Raw genomic sequence first — 24551 nt, 5'->3', positions numbered from 1 at the left:
AAATAATTTCTGAATGATTCATTATCAGTTAACATCACATAATCTTACATGGTCACTAGGGGTGGAACGGTTCATGAGAAACCACCCAAACCGTTCGGTTCGCTTGTCTCGGGTGTGCGTCACACGGTTTGTCACTTGTGCAAGGTAGCCTCGTGCCCATATGTGACCTCAGACAGTGTGTTTCCCTTTGGCGGCAAAGAAGAGGTGTGGACATGTTACCAACAAAACGCAGAGCAAAACACGGTGTAAAACATTTCAGACCATCCTGCCAACCTGTTTACATTTTAACATCAATGTACCAAAACGTTTTTTTCACTCTAAAGACGCTGAAGCGGCCGCTGTTTCAATCCTGTCGGCTCTCTGCAGCGGGCGGGGACAGCTCAGTTCCCCCCACAACTGATACGCACGCACACACAAACACACACACAAACACACACACACACACACACACACACTGTGGATGCAGGAAAAAATGGACATGAGACGTAGTACAGGATGACCTAAATTGAGGACAGTTACACTCGTTATTGTAAGTTTTGATAAGTTAAAGTCCAATAAGTCCTTTATCAAACCGTATGAATGTGTGTCCCAGGCCAGGATAGGAAACTAACTAACAACGTAAAGATCAACGAGCCACTGACAGACATGTTCAATTTGATTCTTTTAATAAATTATTATTTTTTGTCTTAAATCCACCAGCCATTATCATATTATACCAACATGTGCAGCATCCTGAGGCTTTTTGGTAAGGAAACCTCAGCCCAGAGTAATTTTATTCCCAAAATAAGTTACATTTGTATTTATTTTTAAAGAATTATACATTATGTTTAACATATTCTGACTTATTCAAAAGACAGGAGCTTTAAGAGTTCCCCTCTTCTCTTTTAAAGGATACAATTTTTGTAAGAGCTACACTAAAGTTGGCAGTTTGATAACAAGTTATTTCAATAGATATTTTGTAATATTTCAATCTTTGTTTACTAAAAAAGGAACATAAGTTCCTGTAGATGGCAATACACATCCTCCTTTTTGCCAAATAAATGAAAAGCTTGTTGAAATCATCGATGTATTCCTCTTGCCGTGTTAAAATCTCACCTAGCTTTCCTCAGAGACGGCCCAATAATGTGCTTAAAGTCAAGTCAAATTCAGTTTGTGCATGAATATAGGATATGAACTATTTTTTAATACTATATCCCACATTTTGGATAATTAAGCTATATAGCATATGCTGAAGTATATTTCTGGAGTGTTAAAGATTAAAAGTAAAAATAACAACAAAAACCGTACAGAACCGAAAACCGTGATACAAACCGGACCGTGGCTTTTGTGAACCGTGCCACCCCTAATGGTCACACTGTTAAGCGTGCATTTTCCTTAACATGTTCAAACCATGTTATCATATTCATAGGACTAATAACGGCCTGTCACATAAACAAAGATTAAGTTAGATTTAACTTTAAAACAATAAGTCACTGTTTAATCAATGACACATATGCCCTCTACATTGTATGATTTTTTTTGCAGTGTTGAAACCAAGTCCAGGCATGTGTTCCACTAAAAAAGAAACCACTCAGTGAAAAAAACTAACACTCACCTCCTGCAGACTAATGGTCTCTGTGACTGCCCGCCCGATGAAAAAGGAGAAGAGGGAGAGGAGGAAGAGCCACACAGCCCTGTCACTGTCTGTGTGTCGTGCTCACGGGCTACCTGATCCACCACAGCCTGTGCAACAGAGGGACAGAGAGAGACCGGTTTAGAGCACAGCAGATGGGGGTGGGGGGGGAGCTGTAGAGAAAAGTGAAGTGGTGCCGCCATTCCCCGTCACCCAGGAAACCAACGCTCTTTCAAAGAAAATCGACCAATGGAAAACACCGGCAATTGTGTTCAGACAAAAAGTCACATGACATGCCAAAACACCACTCCCTTTGCACGGAGTGAGGAGGGAAGACAATAAAAAGAAGTATGGTGTTGGGGGGCTGGAGGGCGATAAAGAAGGGGGAATACAAAAAGACAAGGGCAGAAAGAAAAAAAAAAAGACAAGAAAAAGTGAAAATGAAGTGAAGTAAAGCAGATAGTGAGTTGGGTTACAGTGCAGGGAACAGGTCACCAGGCCTGACTCCCAAACCATAACTGCAAGGAGGAGCAAACTATCTCCAACTCATCTTCCCCACCGCAGCTTTCTACCAAAGTGCTTGGCTGTAGCCTTTTTATTTTTTGCTAAGAGGAATAATGCTGAGCAGCACAGTGTGACACTAATGGTACAGCTCTATATCTAGCTGACACACTCAGACATTACCTATCTACTCCCATATTGGGCTATTTATATACAGACGTTCAAAACATTCAGGAAGAAGTTTCTTCCCACACTGTGTTCAACCCTTATTGTATTGACCATCAAAAAGCACTTTTGAAAGTTACCTGATTTTGTCACATTCTTTCATTCATACTTTCATCACATTAGGTGAAATCAATCAGGAAGCACAAGTTAAAGCGTAGGTTTAGTCGGTTGGTTATCAGTAGATATTTCTGTTAAATGCTATAGTAGGGTTCAGATTATAACAAATGCATGACTTGTGATGCTTCATTTGTTACTATTTCCACGTAGGTTGTTAAAACATTTAAAATTGTATTTTCAGTAAGGATTAGGAATTATTCTTTAAGATAGATTTTTTTACACAGCAGGGCCACCTTTTAAATGTTCCATGACATGGTGCTCTTTGGATGCTTTTATTATAGACTTTAGTGGTCCCCTAATAGTGTATCTGAAGTCTCTTTTATATACATATTAGTGGTCCCCTAATACCATATCTGAAGACTCTTTCCCAAAATTCAGCCTTGGTGCAGAATTACAGCCACTAGAGCCAGTCCCACAATGAGCTTTCCTTAGTATGTGCCATTTCTGAGTCTGTAGCTTTTGAGGGGGAGAGGGGGGGGGGGCAAGGTAGAGGCTGGGGGTGTGGCTTTGACCAACTGCCATTTTGCTCTTTTGAAAGCCATGATGTCTCTCCCTCATGGGTGGGCCAAATTCTCTGGTCAGGCAAAGCAGAGAAAGGGGAGGTAACCTCCCCCCTAAATGACCTCATAAGGGGCAAGATTCCAGATCGGCCCATCTCAGCTTTCATTTTCTCAAAGGCAGAGCAGGATACCCAGGGCTCGGTTTACACTGACTCATTTCTAGCCACTGGGGGACCATAGGCAGGCTGGGAGTCACTTGCAACAAGTAGCCTACATGATGCTAACAAGAGACTTCTGTAATGTCAATCCAGTAAAAATGGACCTACTTACTTTTTGCTGGCTACATGTTAGCAATCAACCGCAGCAAAGGCTGTCACTAGAATGGCGTTTTGAGCTAACGTTGGCAATTAAACAATCTTTGATAGCAAATTTTTTTTTTTAATATTTCCATCTTCGGTTATTGTTTGTAATTACAAAAGTTTATTATTTTATGGATTTCACAAATTTCAGTATGACACGTTATGTCACAGTTTGGGTGTTTTGTCTTGTCTTATTGTGGTAGTCTGTTTTCTTGTCTTAATTTCTTAGCCTGGTTTTCTGTCTTGTGATTGTGTAATTTTTTGTCTTGTTTTGTTTATTTTCTGTTTCCTTGTTCATGTTTTTTTTTTTTTGTCTTACTCCTTCGTCGCTCTCTTGTTGTAGTTTCTGTCTTGGATATGTGTGAGTGTCTCGCATATGTTCTGTTTCATGTTTTATTGTGATAGTCTTGTTCTCTGGGCCGTCGTTTAGTTTTACTTCCTGCCTTAGTTTTCCCGCCCTTGTGATTGTCTGATGTCTTTCACCTGTTTCCCAGCCCTTGTCTCACCTGCGTCTTGCTACCTCGTTACCCTCTGTATTTAGTCTTGTTGTCAGCTCATTGTTAGTGTTACTGTGTTTGTTTGTGTTCTCCTGGTCAGTGTTGTAGCTTCCCTGTGCCTGGTTTTTTAATATCCTTTTCTCTGTGGACTTTTCTGGGATTTTGACCTTTTTTTTTTGCCTTCCTCAATATTGGACCCCTTGTGTTTTCTTCATTTTTGCCTTGTGGTACGTACCCTGTTTTGTTTTTGTTTTTTTGTCAATAAATCCTCGCTACGAGCTTCTCCTGCCTGCCATTGTCTCTGCATTTGGGTTCTCAATTCCCTACAACTGTTTAAATCTGAGAATCTGCACTTGACCAGAGCCGGTCTGACTCGACTCACTTCGGGTAGTGACAAGGCTGAAAACAAAAATGCACAAATAAGGTCCCCAAAAAGGAAACGGAAGAAAAACCTCAAGGGGCTTTAGAATCTCTACCCTCAATCACAGCACAGACCGTGACCTTCATATTGAAGAACCCCTTTGCAAGCAGTCAGAGCCCAATGAAGCCAGCTGAGTCACTTCAGCTGCAAAAAGCAGCGATGCAGAAATCCCTTTTTATGGTGGACTAATTTTATTCAATATTAGCAGACGCCTGAAGAGTGCTGAAAACACATTTTGCATAGAAGTTTTCTCATTCCATCCGACCCAAATAATCTCACCAGTAAATGTTAGCCGTAGTATGATCCCACTCAGTCTGAGAAGTTTGCAGGATAGTATAATCTGAAAGCCTTCTAAACAAAGAGAAAAATACTGATACATTTTATTGTGCCATTTGTATGAGTAAACTTCACTTTCTTCCCAAGTCTCAAAAGCTTTTTTCATTTTAAAATTGGGTTTTTTTACGATGCAAAATGGCATCTGCCCAGGGTAGTAAACTAAATTACAGTGAGGTTCTCCAGGGTACATTCCTAACAGAACTGTAACTATACAGTCTACCAATGTTAGACAAGGGGTTTATTACTCAGACTGAAATCACACATCTATCACTTTCTCAGCAATATACTGTACACTTGAACACAATCATCTGCCTTGTAATATATCGCCTCAGCGCCAGTAAATTGCCCTGTGGCAGGCAGAGCTCATTCTCTAAAAAGCATTTAGCAAGTGAAAAGTGGCCCAATTACCTCTTTAGAGCGAATGTGACAGGATAGCTGATGGGCCAGGGCAAGGGAAGGTGACAAACCTGACAGTATCCAACCCATGGGCAGAAATGACAAGACTAAGCCTCCATTGATTTGATTTTTTTTTTTTTTCTCTCTCTCTTTTAAAGGAAGAAGAAAAAAAAAGTAATTGAGGACTACTGAGGATTAAACATCCTGTACCAGCTTGTCAATAGATAGTAGGCACATTCTGGCTCTGGGCTTACTGCAAATTCTTGTCATATTCTTGAAAAATAGAACATACAACCTGGAGATTAACCTAATCATGAAATGACACTGACAGCAGTCTGCTTCACAAGTTTGGGGAATAATAACTTTCTGTATGTGCAAGCTGCTCTTTATTCACTAAACTGTCCATCCATTCTGCTTAAGACTGTATTGTATTGGGCTGAAGAGAAAAATCTAAACCGTGCCTGTGGGGCTACATTTACACTATCATGAAGCTAAGTCAAATATGTGATGTTTGGTTCTTGATATTACAAGACAGCTGGTAGTCTACGTATAGTTTTCCTCTACGACTGTTCAGATTAGATAATGATAAAGTAAGTGTGTGTGTGTGTGTGTGTGTGTGTGTTTGTGTTCTAGTACTGAGCAGCTGGACAGATGAGTGGTGACCCTGGAGGGATTGTATACAGTGTAGGGTACAAAGAGGTTAATATATTATGGCAAAACATTAAAAACATTTCTACTGCAGCAATAAGCATAAGTCAATTCCCAGATACAGAAATACATAACAGTAATTATTTAGAGTACGCAAGGGAGGCCAAAATCCCCCAAGGCTCTCCTTTGTTTGGATAAAAACAAATAAAATAAAATTAACTAAATACATTTTAAAATGCAACTTATTAGTATCAAAACAAAGTCATTATTCTGTAACAAAAACGTCACACAGATAAGAAAAGGTGGTAAAATGAACTAACAAGCGCTTTTATATTGAATCAACAGCCACATGCAATTTAGCTGGCAGACGAAGAATACAAACGACGAAAATCACCAGATAACTTACATTTGAAAGAACTATAGACTAATACAACAGGCTTAAGTGACCTGACAACATAAGTTATAGGACTTACAGTTCTCAAGAATGCACACACGCAATCTCAACCAGCTGGTTATTCTCCAGACAGCAACAGACTCTTTTTTTTCTGCCTGCTCGTGGTGTGAAGAGCGTACGCGTCCGTGCTATTCTCCGACATGCACTCTGAACAATCACTACCGGTAGACGGCCTGTTGTACAGCCCCGTTTCTGATAATGTGGGGGCGGAAATTTTGCCGTGGTGGGCCGCCACGACAAAATCATCATAGAGGAAACACTGATAAGAATAATAACAATTTCAAGAAAAGAACTTATTTAATAATAATTTATACATTATGTTTTGTTAGTCATTACACAGGCCCGGGCCCTGTTGCACAAAAGCAGGTTAAGGGATTAAGCCGGGATATTCAAGTTATCCTGGATGAATTTAGCTTTGACTCGGTTGCACAAAACCAGGTTGAATTAAACCCAGCAAAGTAACCATGGAGATTTATTCTTTGCGGCTAGCCCGGTCCAGAGCAGGCTAACAGGCAGGCTAAGATTAATCCTGGAGTCTCATGTGTTAAATCGGCTGCCGCTCTGGTCCGACATAAACATGTTTAACAGTTATTCCGTTGTCTTTTAAATGTATTCCGTTTTATTTTCATTAACATGCGTTATTTGTCACTATTGTTGTCATGAGTTGGATTTAAACTCTATTGCAGTTGTTCAGATGGTTAGAAATGGCTGAACTAGCACCCAGATGCGGAGTGGGAATCGGGAGAGTCAAGACTTTTCCCGGTGGGACGGTAGTGTGTCGAGGCTGCCTGGCGCACAGCTGCTGCCCAGTGGCCGCTGCCTGGTGTGCGACTGCTGCCCTGCCCGGTGTGCGACTGCTGCTCAGTGGCCGCTGCCCGGTGTGCGACTGCTGCCCAGTGGCCGCTGCCCGGTGTGCGACTGCTGCCCAGTGGCCGCTGCCTGGTGTGCGACTGCTGCCCGTGGCCGCTGCCCGGTGTGCGACTGCTGCCCAGTGGCCGCTGCCCGGTGTGCGACTGCTGCCCAGTGGCCGCTGCCCGGTGTGCGACTGCTGCCCAGTGGCCGCTGCCTGGTGTGCGACTGCTGCCCTGCCCGGTGTGCGACTGCTGCCCAGTGGCCGCTGCCTGGTGTGCGACTGCTGCCCAGTGGCCGCTGCCCGGTGTGCAACTGCTGCCCAGTGGCCGCTGCCTGCCAGCAGACCTGTGTCACGTCAGTGTCAACTCTCTCCGTAAAAGTAGACATGAGCAGCACAGCGTCCGTGGTCTCAGCTTCAGGTTTATACAGGACGCTCCGGAGATTGTGGGACAATGCAGCGATATTCCCAGATGATACTAATGGCAGACTGGTCAGAGACCAATACATTATTGATTTCATTTTCTTGCTGCTTGTCCTTCTCTAATAAAAGAACAGTTTGTGTAACTCCTTAATATGTAGGCCTAATGTTTATTATAGCTTACTTTGGTTTTATAACCTTCTCAATAGTCTCACATCCCTGGACCAATAACGTGGCCTACATAGCCTACTGTACATATATAGTGTAGTTTACATTCATCACACCGGGAACACCACAATGCTTCTTAATCTTTTTATTTTGGTGCTGTCACTTGTCAGAAGAATAAAAAAAAACATGAATATTGTTTTACATATATGTTCACAGCGTGTATTGAAGTCACTTACTTCTTTTACTAGTTTTTGTCCCTTTCTGATTGTTCTGTATGAACATTAATTGTACAAAGTGCATATGGTTGTAAAACATGTCCTCGCGTTGTGAATAAGGGTTTGAAATTAAGCCTAGAGTCCTTAGGGTACATTTCCCGAGGAACATTAATTCCCTCTGCTCACTTTTAAGGCAAAGTAGGCTAAATAATAATACACTTTATTTATATTGTGTTTTACTACTCAAAAGACACTTTACGGTAAAACCAGCACATTTATCATATAAAAACAGAAACATGAAACTAGAATATTTAAAGCGATTGAAACAGCCTACAACATTGTAAAAATGTGGAGTGACTAGTAGGCTAAGTAGATATTTTTACATCCTTGCACATTCAGTCGGTGCCCTATATTCTGTTGGGCTTTTTCTCTCCGTTTCTCCCTTTTTGCATATTATATTCTTCAGCTCCTCGTTACTTTCCATCAGAAGCTGCTGCTCACTGGGTGAAACATATGCCGCATGCGTCTTCTCCATTCCTGCATCAGTAAATCTGGGATCGATACCGTGGTGTATTTAAGAAAGCCGTGAACGTGCACTTATCCCAGCTATCTCCACCTGGCTTGGCATAGCTTCACCTGTTCCTCCTGGCTCGGGAAACGTGCAACCGATTAAGCCGCAATTAGCGGATCACACTAAGTCAAGCTGCGCTTTTTCACTTATCCTGGATATCTTTATTCTACTTTTGTGCAACAGGCCCCTGAAATACACACACACTCAGGACCTATTCATGCATTAATGGAGAGAATTTGGTGAGCTACCGGTGCTGCTTCAGCACCCTGAGTGTGGCATTCAATCCACTCCGTATTTTGGTCTGTACGAGGACTTGAACCGGCGACCATCTGGTCCCAACCCAACTCCCTACAAACTGACGAACTGCCCCTAAGGCTAGACCTTATACATGCCAGTTCTTGGACTATCTTATGTTTTTAAGACTGACACTGAGCCGAAGACATAAATAAAACATGTAGGAAACGCTTATAGCCAAGAGATGAAGAGGCCGCAACAACAAGTTGAGCTATACATGCTGTCAATCGGTGACGTGGGAAAGATAAAGAAAAAGGAAGAGAACAACATGATAGAGTTAAACAAGTGGTGAGTAAAAGTGAAAAAGACAAAGAAGTGGAGGAACTACGATCAACAGACAAACAATAGACGCACTGGGACAAACTAGAAAAGGAATTGATAAAATGACAAGTTCCTCAATAAAATCAATCTCATTTTACACAATAGGGATTTTTCTCAAACTAATCAATAACGGTTGGGTTATTGAAATAATAGTGTATTACTTCCCTCAACTGCCAATTTCATTGAGCTGTGCAGTATAAACTATGGTTGTATTTTAATATTGTGAAACAAATACACAAAAACAATTAATTGCTAATTTAATGCAAAATGCGAATATCCCTGCACAATCTGACCTGACACTGATGATGATGATGTAATGGTAGTTAAGCCTATCTGCGTTGTTGCTGCTGTTGTAGCTAGTTAACGACATATTGCTGTGATTAAGTAGGCCTATTGTCCTTTTTATTTAACTTTAGCATGATAAACAGTGTTTTGAAAAACAAAACTAACCTACTCAAGTTAGTTACTGACAACTTAACATATACAACGTTTAATAATTTTGAACATATTTTGGTGTTAAATTTGTCGACCAACATTATATGTCTATGTATGCATTAACATAACAAAGCCAACTTACTAACAGCAACTTCGTCGACGAACTTCAGTGTAATTTAGCTAGCTAGCTAGCTAGCTGGCGTGAGCCAGTGAGAGAAGTTTAGTAAAGTTCATTCTTCATCGTCAGCCTGTCATCATCCGGCAGGTGCAGCGCTCTGAGCAGCCAGCAGCACTTGTTGCATCCTTTACCAAAAACATTTAAATGTCACATTATTCTGGAAGAAAACAAAACACAAGGTGTAAAAAGAACTTACAATGGAATTAGTAGTCGAGCTTGAAACGACGGACAACCGAGTGCCTCATCCTCTGGTCCCCGACGTCAACAAGTGCTCTCTAGCTGGTGTCAAGCTATCCAGGAAATAGAAATAAAACCGTTTCCGGTTCGCAGTTTCAAATTAAAACCAACTAAAAATTGTTGTAAAAGTGATAGAGTGCTCGTGGCCGGGGTAGCTCAGTTGGTAGAGCAGGCGCACATCTATAGAGGTTTGCTCCTATGCTGCATGTCATTCCCCTCCTCTCTGTCCCCCCTTTCATGTCTTCATCTATCCTGTGAAAATAAAGGCCTAAAAATGCCCAAAAAATTACCTTTTAAAAAAAAATAAAAAAATAAAATGGGAAAAACTATACAACTATGGAGAAATTTAAAGTTTTTTTTCAAGAACATCAAATTCATATGCAACCCCCTGCGTGCTTATACAAAATAAATACCATACAAAAATAGCCTACATATGATCTAGGTTAGGTTTCTGAGTAACAGCCGTGCCCAACAGCATGCACTAACATTTTAGAGGGGCAGTGACTTGATTACTTGTCACAAAAAGGGTTTGCCAGTGTCAACACGGCTTGAGAAAGTCCCACATGCACAGTGATGATGGCAGCAGATAGATTACACTAGGCTACGTTGTTGGATTATCTAGTGGATGTGTAACTAATTACAAGAGACTACACTTTGAAATCAACCCCTCCTTGCAGCCCCTGGACTACATCTGATTTATGGGGGGGCATGTGACATCATTCATAGAGGCCATGGGATGATAGAGCCTGACAAAACAGATGCAGGGAGCGTTGTCTTCAGGGAAAGACATGTCATTACAAGTGTTTTATTATAATTAGGAGGAAGTGTTAGAAGCGGAAGGTTGTAATAATATTGTCATCACATAAAACTGCCATTAATAAAGTCTGTGCTGTTGCCTAAACAAAAGGAAGAGAAACCATGTTATCACAGTTTTTTGTACAGGAATGCTTCAATTGACATTTTTAAAAATATGTTGGCCAAAACATGTCTATTATAAAGTCCTGAAAAGCTAAACAATTCACAAAATAATTTATAACAAATATAGGGTAAATCATATATCCCAATATCCAAATGAATTTAGAAAAAAATGAAAATGAATACTGCCTGAAATGTTTCACTGGTATCTTTCTGTGCCAAACATTCCCTAAAACCACAGAATCATGCTTATGTGCTCACATTTTGGGTTTGGAAACACACGTAAAACTAAAATAAATGTTGTATTTGTCCCACAAATTACGATCACTGCTCTAAAACAACTTTTTTGAAGGCGAAAAAAAAAAAAAAAAGGAATCACAAAGCAGAAAAGTGCAACAGGTGTTCGTGTGGCTTAGTTCTGCCGGAATAGATTAATAAAGACATTATTTAGCACTCACCGTTTTTTCTTAAAAGCATGTATGCAATGTTAGAAAGCCCAAAAAAAACTATCCTAGTGCCACAGCATTTAGTCTGTTCCTCTTGAACAACAGGTAATCCCCAGTGCCTCTCGCTGCTCATAGGTACCGAACAATGATCTTGAAACCGATTGAGCAGGATGTGCAGTATTAGCTGCAGTATATCAATTTAACATTACAAAACAATGAGTCAGAGGAAGAGCTGCTGATATAACTTCTCCATACAGTGTGACAGTGCTCTATTATCTTTGATTTCTTTTATACAAAAAAAAATCAGGAGCAAAAAAAGGTAACTAAATTAATTGATTTTTAGTTAGAAAATAATTCTCTATGTATTTGGAGCTGCTGAGGGGCTCGACCATGAAAGAAATTAATGGTGGAACTCAGGCAGGTATATATTAATACAAAGACAATGAATGTATGTGTATACATTAACTACTAGAACTGTTGGGCCCTTGTGAATTATAGAGTGTGGTCTAGACCTACTCTATCTGTAAAGTCTCAAGGTAACTCTTATGAATTGATAGTATAAATGAATTGAATTAAATGAAAAAGAAGGTGATGCATCTGTATGCTGATATGCAGATGTACTATCACCTTCTTTTTCACAAAGATGAGATTCAGAAAGTTTTAAGTCTAAAGCAGTAATTGTGATTCACTTAATGCCTTTTGTATACCATTATGCACTGCAGGTCTGCATGTGGTTGTACAGGTGTCAACAGAAAATAAGTTATGGAGCCTTTCTATATTATCATGCATTGAATGGAATGTTCCTTCCGGCTGTAGTCGTATTTGCACTAACAGCTTCTCCAGGGCCTGTCTGAACTCATACTGTAGGTATTTCCAGTTATAACGCCTGCGAGGAATAGTGACCTGTATCAAGTCAAAACAAGAAGGAAGCTTCTTTTCATAATTTAATTAGATTGGCATTCCCTTTCAGTCAAAAAAGTTATGCTAGCGTGTGTTTTGGTTTCCCTGTAATTTATTCACACCCATGTTGTAAGCTGCAGTTACAACACGGAAAAACAGCAGTATTGCATGCAGATAGATTATTATATCAAATTCCTCTGATAGCCTTGAGTCTTTTGGGCAATGCAACTACAACCTGCTTGATATGATTATACATTTAAGTGAATCCCAATAACCACATATGGTATTTGCAGTGTGTGTGTGCATTTGTGACAGGGAGGAACTTATTTTGCTGATGTGTGCTCTATTATCCATCATAGTTTACCTTAATAACATTAGCCTCCTGTTCTTTTTTTGATCATCTCTGGGGAAAAGATTTCACAAAGCAAATTTGTGAAGCGGTGGAACTGCAGTGCTTTAATTATCTTTTTAATTTGATTGTTTGGTTAAAAAGACCACCTCCTTGGACCCTGGCTTTTCTAACCACTGCGTTGTTTTATTTATTTATATTTTAAGCAAATAAATCATTGCTGAAAGTAGAGATTACTAAACTGAAACCGATGTTAACTATATATCAAACATATTAGAGGAACTTGTTTTTCTTTACAATCTGATATTCAGCTTTTCTCACAGTGTTTACCATTCCAAAGCAATGGAGGGAAACAAGGTCCTTTTGGTTTGTCACATCATCTGATAATAACTGGGGAGTGGATGAAAGGTTCTCACAGGCCAGATTAGGTCCCCAGCCTAGAGCAGCTGTGAGAATGATCCCTTTCAGAAAATTTCAGAGGAAAGTATGTGGACACTATCCCACTTTCCCACCATAAAATGCCTCTCCTTTCATTCCACTCTCCCCCATCTGTGCCTTTGAGACGCAACAGCCCCAGTGAGAGGGGAGCAGGGCTTAAAACACCTGACACCTGTGAGAGGATTATAAGAGGTGATACAGTTACAGTATGTGATGGAAATAGTTGTTGGAAGACAAGACATGCGCTAACATGTTACATAAGAGCTGTCTGAGAGGACATACACACATTATACATTCTTGTCTGACACGTGTAGATCTCTTAATCCATCACTGCAGCGAGAAGTATTAGCAGTGCTCTCCTGTGCCTCGTTACTTTGAGTCATTTGTTTACATCCTGTTTCTGCAGACAGAACTGAAGCACATATGCCAGAAAGTGTGTGTGTGTGTGTGTGTGTGTGTGTGTGTGTGTGTGTGTGGTGTGTGTGTGGTGTGTGTGTGTGTGTGTGTGTGTGTGTGTGTGTGTGTGTGTGTGTGTGTGTGTGTGTGTGTGTGTGTGTGTGTGTGTGTGTGTGTGTGTGTGTGTGTGCGCGGCGTGGTCACTCAGTGTAGTGTTGGTGTGACACCTACCAAAAACAAACCGCTACCTTTAACATTATACTTCCTTAAGCATTAATGAAGTATTAGATGTGGCGGCCTCTCTGGTCCTCATCTACCCAAATCCTGTAAATCACAAGTGTGTCTCAGGACACAATCAGTCTGAGTGTCCTTCATGGTGCAATGGATGGGTAATTTTCCGTAGCTCTAGGAAAACAACAGGATCTGTCACAGTTAGAACCATAGACTGTATATATATCAATATATATACAGTCTGTGGTTAGAACATATAAACTCTGAATGGACTTGATTTGTTGTAGTCCATTACTCATGCTGTCTATCAGTCAATACATCATGAATTCTCTGCTGTATTGGCAGTGTGCAGAGTGAAACCAAGAATGCTTACTGCTAGTATATTGTAAATTACACTGCATGATGCAGATGTCGTCATGGATGTGGACAAACGGGGAACAAAAGGAATGATCTTGTATTTCAAGGTAGTGGATTTGAAGGGTTGCTCGAGGTGGTTCACACATACTGTAGACTGTCTCTGGGTTAAAACAACGGAATTAGTTTTTGAGGGACAGGGACCTCATGTGGCCAAATGTGACTATTACACCATGAATATCAGGACAATCACTGTCACTGCAGAAAACCTTAGCTGACATTATCCTTCACATTTTATCAACCATGCAGCTCAGTTTCAATGAAAAATTGAATCTCAAATTGATTGAAGTGTTTTTGATTTAATTGGGTAAAACACAAGGTAGCATTTGAGAAAGAACAACTCAAAGTTACAGCCTGAGAAATGCAAAAGTGAGGTTTTCATCTAACACAGCCATCAGAAAGCCAGCAATTCAGTAGCATCATAAGGATAATCTCAGTCCTCCAGATACACAGCTGTTAATACTCATACACTCAATTAGTCATGAGTTCAATGTGTTGGTGTGTTGGCGAGTCCCAATTTATCTGGGAATGCTTTCAATACATTCTGGGTCTTTTTCCTGTTGTTCTTTTCTTCTTCTTTTTGAAAAGGAGAGAGAGAGAACATTGTATGGCAAAAATACAGGTAATTCCAACACACCTCAAAGCAGGGAGTGAGTGAACAATGGAATGCTCCATAATGGCTTCAATGCTACCACTTTGTTCTTGAGGGTATAGAACAGTCACACTAATCATACTAGCCATCACTGGCATCCAAACCTCTGCCCATTCTGTGGTCAGTCTGGGTGGGAGCTCCCTCTGCAGGGTTGGTGTATGTGGTGCTGGTGATGTTTCTGTAGAGCTGCTCTGGCTGTGTGAGGACGAGTAATCGCTGGTCTGTCCAGGACTTTGGACGTCTGAGGAGTTCTAAGATGCTTGCTTTCAGACTGTATACTGAATAAGTCCATCTCTGTACTGAAAGACAGACAACCTTTCTTTAGTATCACCCCATATGAACTCACACGGTTACAGTGTTAATTAACAACTAGTCACGATCAATTGAAGATCACATCATGCATTTGGAAAAAAGACATGGTCATGTCTTTCAAACAGTTACTGATGAATTGTACTGACATCCCCAGTTTAATTCAAAGTTCAATTCAGTATGCTTTCTACAAATGCATAGCATTTTGAAATTTACAACAATTTAAACTACATAAGCCAAACAGGAGCGTTAAACAGTTAAATGTATTTTTCATATTATGAATGCATACACATTGGTATATAAAAGTAAACGTTAATAATGCCATACCTTGAATCCATGAGCTCTTTACCCAGGGCACTTGTTGGAGGGCGGCGGGGTATGTGTGCAGGCAGGGGTAACAGAGGCATATTAGTCCTGGTCCCCTGCTGGACCCTCTGGAGTTTCAGGTCCGTGTCTCCTGCGGTTTCACCTGTTCCAGGAGAGCGCACTACTCTGCTGAAATCACGTGCATGTTCGGAGTTGGTCTGGCTGAGTCGAAGCCTACGTGCGCGGATCCCTGGTGGCTTGCGATTAGCTGTTAGTGTGGCACTGAGAGGGGGAGAGGGGCACAGTCTGGTGTCTGGGGGCAGGGAGAGTCGAGACACGTCAGGGGATAAGGCTTCTATGTGATGCAGGTCTGAAAACACAATCATTACAAAAGCGTTAACAGCTGCCGTTATACATGTATAATTCTCTCTTTAGAAGCAACAGCAAGTATGTTCATTTAGTGAGTATTCACCTGGGGAAAGGGACTGGAAAGAGGAATCTGGGGAGTCAAGGCTTTCACCATGCTTCACCGCTCTGTGTTCTTCATCACTGCTGTCATTCCTTACGCCACCAAAGACTTTTCCTTCATCGTCATCTTCCCCCTCATCACTATGCTGGATAGCCAGGACCTGTGGTAATCTTTCTGTCTCTATGGCCTGGAGACGGCTGAAAAACAATGTAGAAATATATTTAGTTTTACCCCCCTAAGGTCAGAGGAAACCAGGCTGACAGCTGAAGCGAGAACAAATTTAGAAGAAGACTTTTAAAATCCCTGATAGATTTTCAGTACCCTTGTAACCCTGACTATCTAAGTTCCCTTGGGCTGGCAACGGATCATATTCCAATTGCAAACAATGTAATGTACATGGTCTGTTGTCAGAAGATATTTAGTGTGTTTCCAAGAATAAAGGAGATATGTGAGTAAGTAGTTAGTACCTGCTGTGCTGCTCCCTCCAAGCTCTAAGCTCTGCAAACACATCAACGCGTTCTCTGACATCATAGTCCTCAAAGTCGTATGTATGTTCCGGTACATGGATGGGCAGGTCCCGGGGGGGGAAAGTAGACTTGGTAGGTGCAGTCTATGAGACCAAAAACAGGGAGCATGAGTATGAACGGTAAGAGAGGAAGCTGTGAAACATAAGTGAGTAGAAGCCAAGGAGCTGAGTACATTAATTATGGATGGACACTGAAGTAATGGTCAGACAGAGAGGGAGAGCAAACACAAGAGGGGCAGACAGAACAGGAAAGGAAGGTAAGAGGAAGGCGGAGTGACAGCAGCGGTGTGTGGATGTGCCAGTATGACAGATAACATGGCGTTGGCAGTGAGAGCCCCATCTGTCAAGTCTCTCGGACACTGTTGCACCCTTCACAGATCTCCATCCCCTGTGCCCTCCCACTACTGTACCTGTCCTCTCAGGTTTTTGTCCCCCTGCTAATAATTAGCTCCTTCTGTTTAGACTGACATGCCATGAAAGAGATGAGCTGGTGGTGCCAGACAGCCATAATGGCCTGCCAAAGCCCATAGAGCTTGTTGTTCCCCTCAGTATGACCTAAATGCTGCATGGGAAACAGCATGCATGATAGCATGATAGATTGGTGTGGATTAATTTGAGATCCAGGAACAAGATGTTTTCCCACTGAATTAAAGGAATGTTGTTGTTTCTCCTTCCAGCACACACTACTTACCCTCAACTTTTCTCTTCTTGCTCGGATAGCCTGGACTGGGTTTCCACAGAACAGGATCTTGCCAGCTCCTTCAAAAAGCAACGAATAAGAGAAAAATGTCAACGAATCAATCTGTTTTCTGACACAAAGCCACCCTCTTGGTGGCACTGTTGAGTAAAGATTGCAAAGTGTATCTGTACTGGGTGAAGGAACTAGCACTAAAACAAATCCAATGTAGAGATGAAAATGTTGAGACAATGTGGCTGGATGTAGAAGCTCTCACAGTGGAAACACCAGTGTGAAAAACAGCTACCAGCGTGCCTAACCATGCGTCAAGATGCTGGTTTCCGCTTCCACTGTTGTTAGATCGAAGTCTGCACATCCAGGTCTGGATCCAGGAGGGGAAAGAACTCCCGGCCTGGTTGCTGACATGGGTCTGGAGCCAGTGTGGGGTCTGGAGCCTGCTGACGAGAGGGGCCAGATGAAAGACTGGCTGGAAGCAGGGCGCCTTGCTGAGCCGGGTCTGCTGTAAGGACTTGCACCGTCTGCCATTTCCTCTAGAAAGACAGAAGTGATTGGCCCATTAAATACACAGCTGTAATTAACTTATCTGCATCAAATCATTTAAAACTACATATGCATACACACACCATCTTTAGTAGCCGCCTGAGAGGAGCTGCAGTCTCTGATGGAGTTTTGGAGAATGGCCCAGTCCTCTCTCATGGTGCTGATGAAGCTCAGCCCGTCTTCCTCCACCCTTAAATCGTCGAGGTAACGCAGCTGGGGAACCAACTCCCTCACTGCAGCCCGATAACTATAGTCTGCTGTCTGGGTAGAAGGGAGGAAGCATAGGAAAGCGAGACTCAGAATGAATGTAGAGGACAGACAGGTGTTTGAAGGGGGACAAAACGGGAGTATTACAAGATGGATGGGGCGTGATATTAGTTAGAAACTGTGACTTCAGTGTAGACCCGGTAGTGTACTTAGTACCCATACTCAACACAAGCAAGTGACATAGTCTGTTATCATGACTGATCTTTGTACTGAGTTTCTGAAGAAAAATGTGTAAACACTGATGAAGGTGTAAAAATGCTAAATTCAACTTGTCTCACGCATAACCTATGAATTGTCTAACTTATTAAAAATATAAAACATCTTACAGTCGACACAGTAAATTACATTGGTTTTGAAACTGGTATTGATATCAACTCATACTGTATTCTGTCATGTCCCTACTGTTTATTTCAGTTGAATGACTTTCACCAGCACACTAAATGAGCTGATCCATTGTTTTATGCAGATGAAATATGCATGCAGTGGTTTCAGTTTATGTGCCAGTGACCATTATATAAAAGACTAATTTAATGAACAGACTTCTCAGATCTGTGCTAGACATAGACTGATCTATTTTTATGATGTTTGGTACTCCAGTTGGCTCCAGAGGTAAACTGTTACACAAATTATATTTCATTAGAAAGTACACTATACTGTACATTAGCAATACTAAGTAATGCATAACTATATATTATGGGCAACTAGATGCCCTACAGATAATAATAGAAACGGGATATGTTGTAAAGAGATGTCAGGTGAGGTAATCATTTCGACACACATTTAAAAAAAGAAAATATTGATTAATTCAGTCGACCAAATCAGTGACACACCAGCAGACCAGACACAGGAAATTTCTAAATGTGTTACTAGTTACACGCATCACAATAATATAATGGATACTTCATAAATGTGATGCTCATTTTGAACATTATGACACTTAATCTGTGGAACTTCTGAGAGAGAGAGAGAGAGAGAGAGAGAGAGCGAGAGAGAAAAAGAGAGAGAGTTTCCAGTAAATCACTGAGCTACTGAGCGATCACATTAGAGCTCGGCACCCCCCTGCCCTTCACCAAACCACACAGATGCAGTGAATACAACAAGAGAGTGAAGGGCTGGCAGGGAGGAAACGACAGAGAAAAGAGGAGGAGAATGAGGGGTGTGGGAGAGGAAGTAAGCGGATGTGTGTGTTTGATGGAAAGAGAGAAAGAGCAAGAGGAGTGATCATTTGGCAAGAGAGCAAACCCAGGAACCCCGCAGTCACTACAAAGCACAGGCCTAATGCATATTCAGCTCAGCATCTCCCCTCATTGCCCTAGTTTCCTAATTATGCTGGTGGGTGTAAATAAACACATTCACAGTGGCCCAAAAAACTCCCAGCACAATGTGTCTCGAATCAGCAGAAGGTAGAAATGCAGCTTCTACCTTGTATATACAGGTACACTCAATTTCACTAAGAGGGTCCAAGGAAAGCAGCTTTAAGCACTATTCATTTACACCCAAATAAGAATATAACAGCTCTGCTATGTAGTAATAACACATGTTGTCTGTGTTATGATGTCTCATGATGACTTATTTGGATGCCTCCTGCTCTCCCAGTGTCCTATCCAGTGCGTAGAAGACCCAGATGGAGACCCAGATACTTAGCGATGAGATCACACGGAAACGTTCATGTCTCAGCACTGCTGAATACATTTCGGTAATTATCTGAAAAGCCACGAGGACTGACAGCCTGCTAGCACAGGAAAGACAATTAACCGAAAAATACTTACGTCAGAGCCACAAGCTGCATTTGCAAGTTGGCATTTACGACATCAACTGCATAAAACTGTTTTCTTTTGAGGAACTCTGCCCAGCTCCTTGCTCAAGCTTTTATTCAGCTTCAACCATTCTCTATTTATTTATTTTTCCATCTTTTGCCAGAACATTGTGAATCTGAGTCCTTGCGCCATTTGGTGTTGGCTACTTCAGGTGGCAATGATCAAGGATTTTACGTGCAGTCTGCTCTTATATGTTAATCTGGATGAGAACATTAGCTAGATGTGTATTGGACACATGCACAAAAAAACATGCACACACACACACCTCAATGAACAGTTTTTCTTGCATTCTCATCAGTGTCTGGATGGTGACACATTTGCTGATCAGAAATTACTGTTGGTCTTCATTACAGTACAGGAGGACACATGACTTTCGTAGCTAATTTTGGCTCTCCCTGATGTCTCAAATTAACTACGCTCCCTTTAAAAAACACTGCTCATTTGTCAAATATCTGGGTGTGCTTAGTCACAGAGGTCCAACAAGGAGTCTGGCAAAGACAGGAAAATAGGTATGGTAAAGAAAAAGCCAGCATTTGGAGTTAAACCTCACCTACTGTATGTTACTTAAACAAATGCCATCTTTCTTTGCACAAATGTAAAACAGTGATATTTCGTTTTGTGGTATAAACCACATAAGCTGAACATAACCCTTACCTGGATGGCAGTGGGGTTAGGGTGGACACACACAGGGTTTCCCTCCAGGGTGAGTGTCTGGAGTTTGCCACACAACCTAAGATACTGAATCTGGACTAGGTCGTCCACGTCATTCCCTTCCAGATCTAACAGCTGCAGGTTGATTAGCATGCCGACCTGACTCAGGTCAGACACTTTGTTATAGGCCACATACAATTCCTGAAACAGAGAGAGGATGTACATGCAGGGTAGAAAATGTGTCTACATTCGTTAATTATTTACACCTTTAAAACATATTATATCATCATTCAAAACTTTTTTTTTACCCCAAAACAGTTTGCTGAGTTGTTGAACAGACTCTCCACTGAGCCATCTGGAACCTATAAACCCTACCTTGAGGGAGGAGAAAGTAGAAATGCCATCTAGGTCTTGGAGGGAGCAGCGAGACATCCACAGCACCTGCAGGTGGGAGAGACTGGTTCCCAGGTCTCTAAGGAGACAAAATCGCACAAACTTGAGTTAGAGGCAGGGAAGGGAGTTACACACCCCAGCGAATGATGGGAAAGGCTATCCAGTCCCTTGGCTACTGAAGCTAGAAACTCTTTTCTCTTCCACAATATGCAGGCCTCTTCTCTGCTTCCCAGTTGTCTCTACACAGCCCACCCCTGCTCTGACCCTACTAAAAGAGTCTCAGTCAATGTATCTACAACCCTGTGACAGCCTCTCAACTACAGCTCCCACAGCCCAGAGCAGGAAATACTATCAGAGGCAACGCACGTCCGGCTGGCTCTGCTCTGCTGCTCTCAGGGTGGAGCAGACAGCGCCTTATATCTTTCTGTTTGTACTCTTCTCCACAATTCTCCACCTGTCTTGTTGTAGGACAATTTACAATGCGTGTGTGTGTGTGTGTGTGTGTGTGTGTGTGTGTGGTGTGTGTGTGTGTGTGCTGGCGTGTGTGTGTGTGCATGTGTGTGTGTATATGTGTCATTATTGAGGTTTATTGCTTCTCTTTTATCAGATTTCTGATGACACAGTTGTGGCTCCAATCAAACTGGTAGGAAAATCCAGGAGAAACGGTGCATCTTTCCTGTCTTTTTTCCGGGACTGTCCATGTAGACAAATTTGAAAGCTGATATGCCACGAACCCCTCTGTGTCCTATTGTGAGACAGGTGGCTGAACCTGTTCCCCATGTGTATTTATCTCTAAAATGAATGAACACCAGATCTGTTGGCATCTGGTTTACATGCAGCAACATGCATCTTCCATCCAGACATTTTGTATTATAAGTCCCCTGTTGGAAAACTTTGGCAGAAGCAGAGCCGAGCTCTACAACCACACTACATTTTCTTTTCACTATCAAGTACACATCCTTGTGACTTCTGACCTGCTTTTTGGCTTCAAAGAACTGTCTTTTTTACTTCCTCCAAGGCCTCTCACTAAATCATGACAGTAATCCCCATGTGTCCATCAAATCACAGTTTATCTTCATGGAAAGACCTGGACCTGCTCGCTATGTCTTTAAACATAAGTCAAACATGAAATGGGTCATACAGTGTCAAGAAGTGTACATAAATTTGGTTGGTGTTTTAAAACCGTGTTTTATTTTTGGTTTTTGGATTAGCAGCTTCCTAAGAATCTCTAGTATTTCATGTCATTATATAATGTCAACATAATATGAGTGTGACTTTGTGTGTTCTTCAGGCTTCTTTGTTTTTCAAGAATACCAAGCAGAAAGAAAACAAAAAGATGGTATTTGTGCTTACCTTACTGACGTAATTGTGCTGTTGTTCAGTCTGAGCTGCACCAGCTTGGGCAAGTAGGCACCTGCAAGATGATCAGAGAAACCAAGCCATTTTTCTCATGGTCATGTGACATAAGGGAGATTATGTTTGGGGTTTTAAACTCCTGGTTTAATCACCTCACCTTCAGTCGCCTCATCAGACATTAGATGTCAGTTAGTTTAAAGGAAGAGCACCTACAGTGGCAGGCATGACTCATACATAACCAGACACTGCTCTGTCATGCATGTGCTCATTGTGCAATCTACACTTTTTTTCAGGACAAAGGTGATCATAATGAAGATGCTCCTACACCATTATCAGCTCAGTCATCCTGCACTGAGGTCGGCACACCTGAGAGGAAATCTAGTACGGATACGTTGTGTGCGTCATAGCAATGTCTTTATTTGTCTCTTATCTTCTTCTGATTTATGCTTTTCTGTGTGGTCATTATAAGCATCGGTTATGAATCATCAGTGTACACAGTGTAAAAATCTGCTTTCAGTGGTTTTCAAATTGGAATTTAAGTTTAACAGGAGCTACCGTGTGGGGATATGTTCGCAACTTCCATAAGGAACACTAGACATAAAAAATAAAATCAGTACAAACAACAAACAGGGAGCCCTAATGAGTACACATACAAACTTTGTACCCGTGCATTATGGGTTGAAATAGTTTATTTACATTTGTAATTGCCTTGATGTACTGTGTATCTTACCAAGGTTAGCCAGTGTAATTTCTTGTGTGTCTACGCAGATCTCCAGCGAGGTCACGCGAGAGAGGTCCCGAGTTCCACACAGCGATTCCTGCGAGGGTCAGAAATGAATTAGCATATTCTGAACAGGATTTGGTCTTTACCCAACATAGTTACATCATTCAATATTGACCTCAAACATACGCCTATTATTTTGATGTAACAAATTATGTGAAGCCAGTGACGTGAAATAATTCTGTCTTTCCACCTCACCTTGACCCGACAATCTGCACAGCTTAGTTATTGTTCATCAGGAGCAGGATTGGGCAACAACAAAATTATTTCATGGCGCTACACACGTAAAATACAGGCAGTGTGAATGTATACAGTAGATGTTACATGTTGACATGTGCAATGTTATATCCCTCAACCCCAAGAATTCAGCATTCAACATTAATGTCTCTCCTAGGCTAGTGCTGCAAAGTACACTAATATGAAAATAACAGATATCTCAGATAATAGAGGCTACCGCCTGTGATGCACATAGACTAACCATGTGTATCAGACATGGAGAACTGGGTGTATCAGTGGGATGAGCAGTGACAGTATCCTTGGGCACTTCTGTGAACTTACCAGCTTCTCTGGAGAGAGGTGATAAAGCTCCACTGCTGTTTCAGAGTCCTCGCAGGGTTTCGTGGCAGGAGTTGGGTTGATGTGGCCGGATCCACTCAGCTCAGTCACTAGGACCCGTGCCGTGCCGGGCCGGACCTCCTGGGGCACAGACCCATGACAGCAACTCATCTCTCACGGCTACCTGAAATGAAAATTAAGGAAGTGTCTTACCAACATGCTTGGATGGCTTTCTAACAAAGAGGAAATACGAAGTAGTAATCCATCTATATTTAGCTACTTGTTTAACTATCGTTATGTTCAGCTTAGTTTACAAACTAACGTTAGCTAAATGATGAGAAGGGGGGGGGGGGGAATTAATGAATGCTCTACTCTAAGCTCATTCCAGTCACATGTACTTCCAACAGGATATTATATAGTAGTTTAATATAAATTATATATGTAACGTTACCTGATTCAGGAAACTGCAGGCTAGAAAGATGTAACGTTATGCATTTTAGCGACTGAGAGCACTTTGCTTACAAGCAAAAGTTTGCTTGACAACCACGTACGACTTCCTGGATACGGCAGGGAAAGACTCGTGGCTCCTTGGGATATGTAGTGCACGTGCAACAGTTATCGATTCAGTGGAACTCTAGAGGTAAACGTTTAACGTGAACTAATAATTAGCATATATTGCTACTATCAAAAATTAATTTGTAAGCCTCAGGTTTTTTTTTTGTTGTTTACCATTTACTAAGCTCGTCTGGTGCTGCCTTCATATGCTCGTTGTAAACTCTGGCATTCGATATGTCACATTCATGTGATTGAAATTATAATAATTCAAGTAATTTTATTTGTTAGAACAATGGGGTTTTTTTTTCTTCCTGAAAACTACTTATTGATGCAGTGTCAGAATAAAGAGGAGCCATGTATGCCTATGTTTATTCTAAATTTCTTAGACTATAGACTAAATATATTAAAATAAGACACCAAAAGAGTTTTAGACAAAAAATAAATCAAATCCAATGAATTACCAGTGATGTAATATTCTCCACCAGAGGTGTATGTTTTTTTTAACTTTGTAAAACAACCATTAGGCCAAAATTAGTTCAAATCTAGGGAATATAGAATGTAGATTTTTTCTTTTTTTTAAATGCTCAGAAAATGATTCACTTTGGTTGGTGGTTAGTCTTCTCAAGTGGATGGGGTTGTGTCGCCATATATATTTTTTTTAAAAACAGGCCTTCATGACCACATTCAACTGTTTGCAGGGACTTCTTGTCTGTCACGTTTAGGTGAAACTTTGTAAACTTGGATTAAGTACAACTGGAAGTCAGTTTTTCACGTCTTAACCATACAGTCTATGGTCTTAACCGCGGAGTGTCAATGTTTCCTACAGTATGTGA

General features: G+C 41.3%; 2 protein-coding genes across 4 annotated transcripts in view; both read right to left on the bottom strand.

The window, feature by feature from the left end:
* Nucleotides 1-9813, bottom strand: part of rassf7a (Ras association domain family member 7a) — a 38588-nt gene extending 28775 nt beyond the window's left edge. For 2 of the 3 annotated variants that reach the window (XM_032523697.1, XM_032523696.1), the window contains exons 1-2: nt 9715-9813; nt 1595-1722 (exon numbers count right to left, since the gene is read on the bottom strand). The gene's annotated coding sequence lies outside the window, so the exon portion shown is untranslated. The remainder of the gene's footprint in view (nt 1-1594; nt 1723-9714) is intronic. The other variant, XM_032523698.1, reaches the window with a different exon arrangement.
* Nucleotides 9814-14445: 4632 nt separating this feature from the next.
* On the bottom strand, nt 14446-23763 carry lrrc56 (leucine rich repeat containing 56). Its single transcript, XM_032524406.1, has 13 exons — nt 23615-23763; nt 23167-23347; nt 22558-22645; nt 21825-21885; nt 20454-20550; nt 20082-20279; nt 17427-17604; nt 17103-17333; nt 16798-16865; nt 16048-16190; nt 15584-15777; nt 15133-15481; nt 14446-14795 (listed from the first exon to the last, which is right to left on the bottom strand). Exons 2-13 carry the CDS (start codon nt 23332-23334, stop codon nt 14618-14620), a joined length of 1953 nt encoding a protein of 650 aa, XP_032380297.1. The 5' UTR covers nt 23335-23347; nt 23615-23763; the 3' UTR covers nt 14446-14617.
* Between the last annotated feature and the right edge of the window lie 788 nt (nt 23764-24551).

The sequence above is a fragment of the Etheostoma spectabile genome, chromosome 8 (genome assembly GCF_008692095.1).
Source record: "Etheostoma spectabile isolate EspeVRDwgs_2016 chromosome 8, UIUC_Espe_1.0, whole genome shotgun sequence".
Lineage (NCBI taxonomy): Eukaryota > Metazoa > Chordata > Actinopteri > Perciformes > Percidae > Etheostoma > Etheostoma spectabile.
This window is presented reverse-complemented; position numbering and strand designations above follow the sequence as displayed.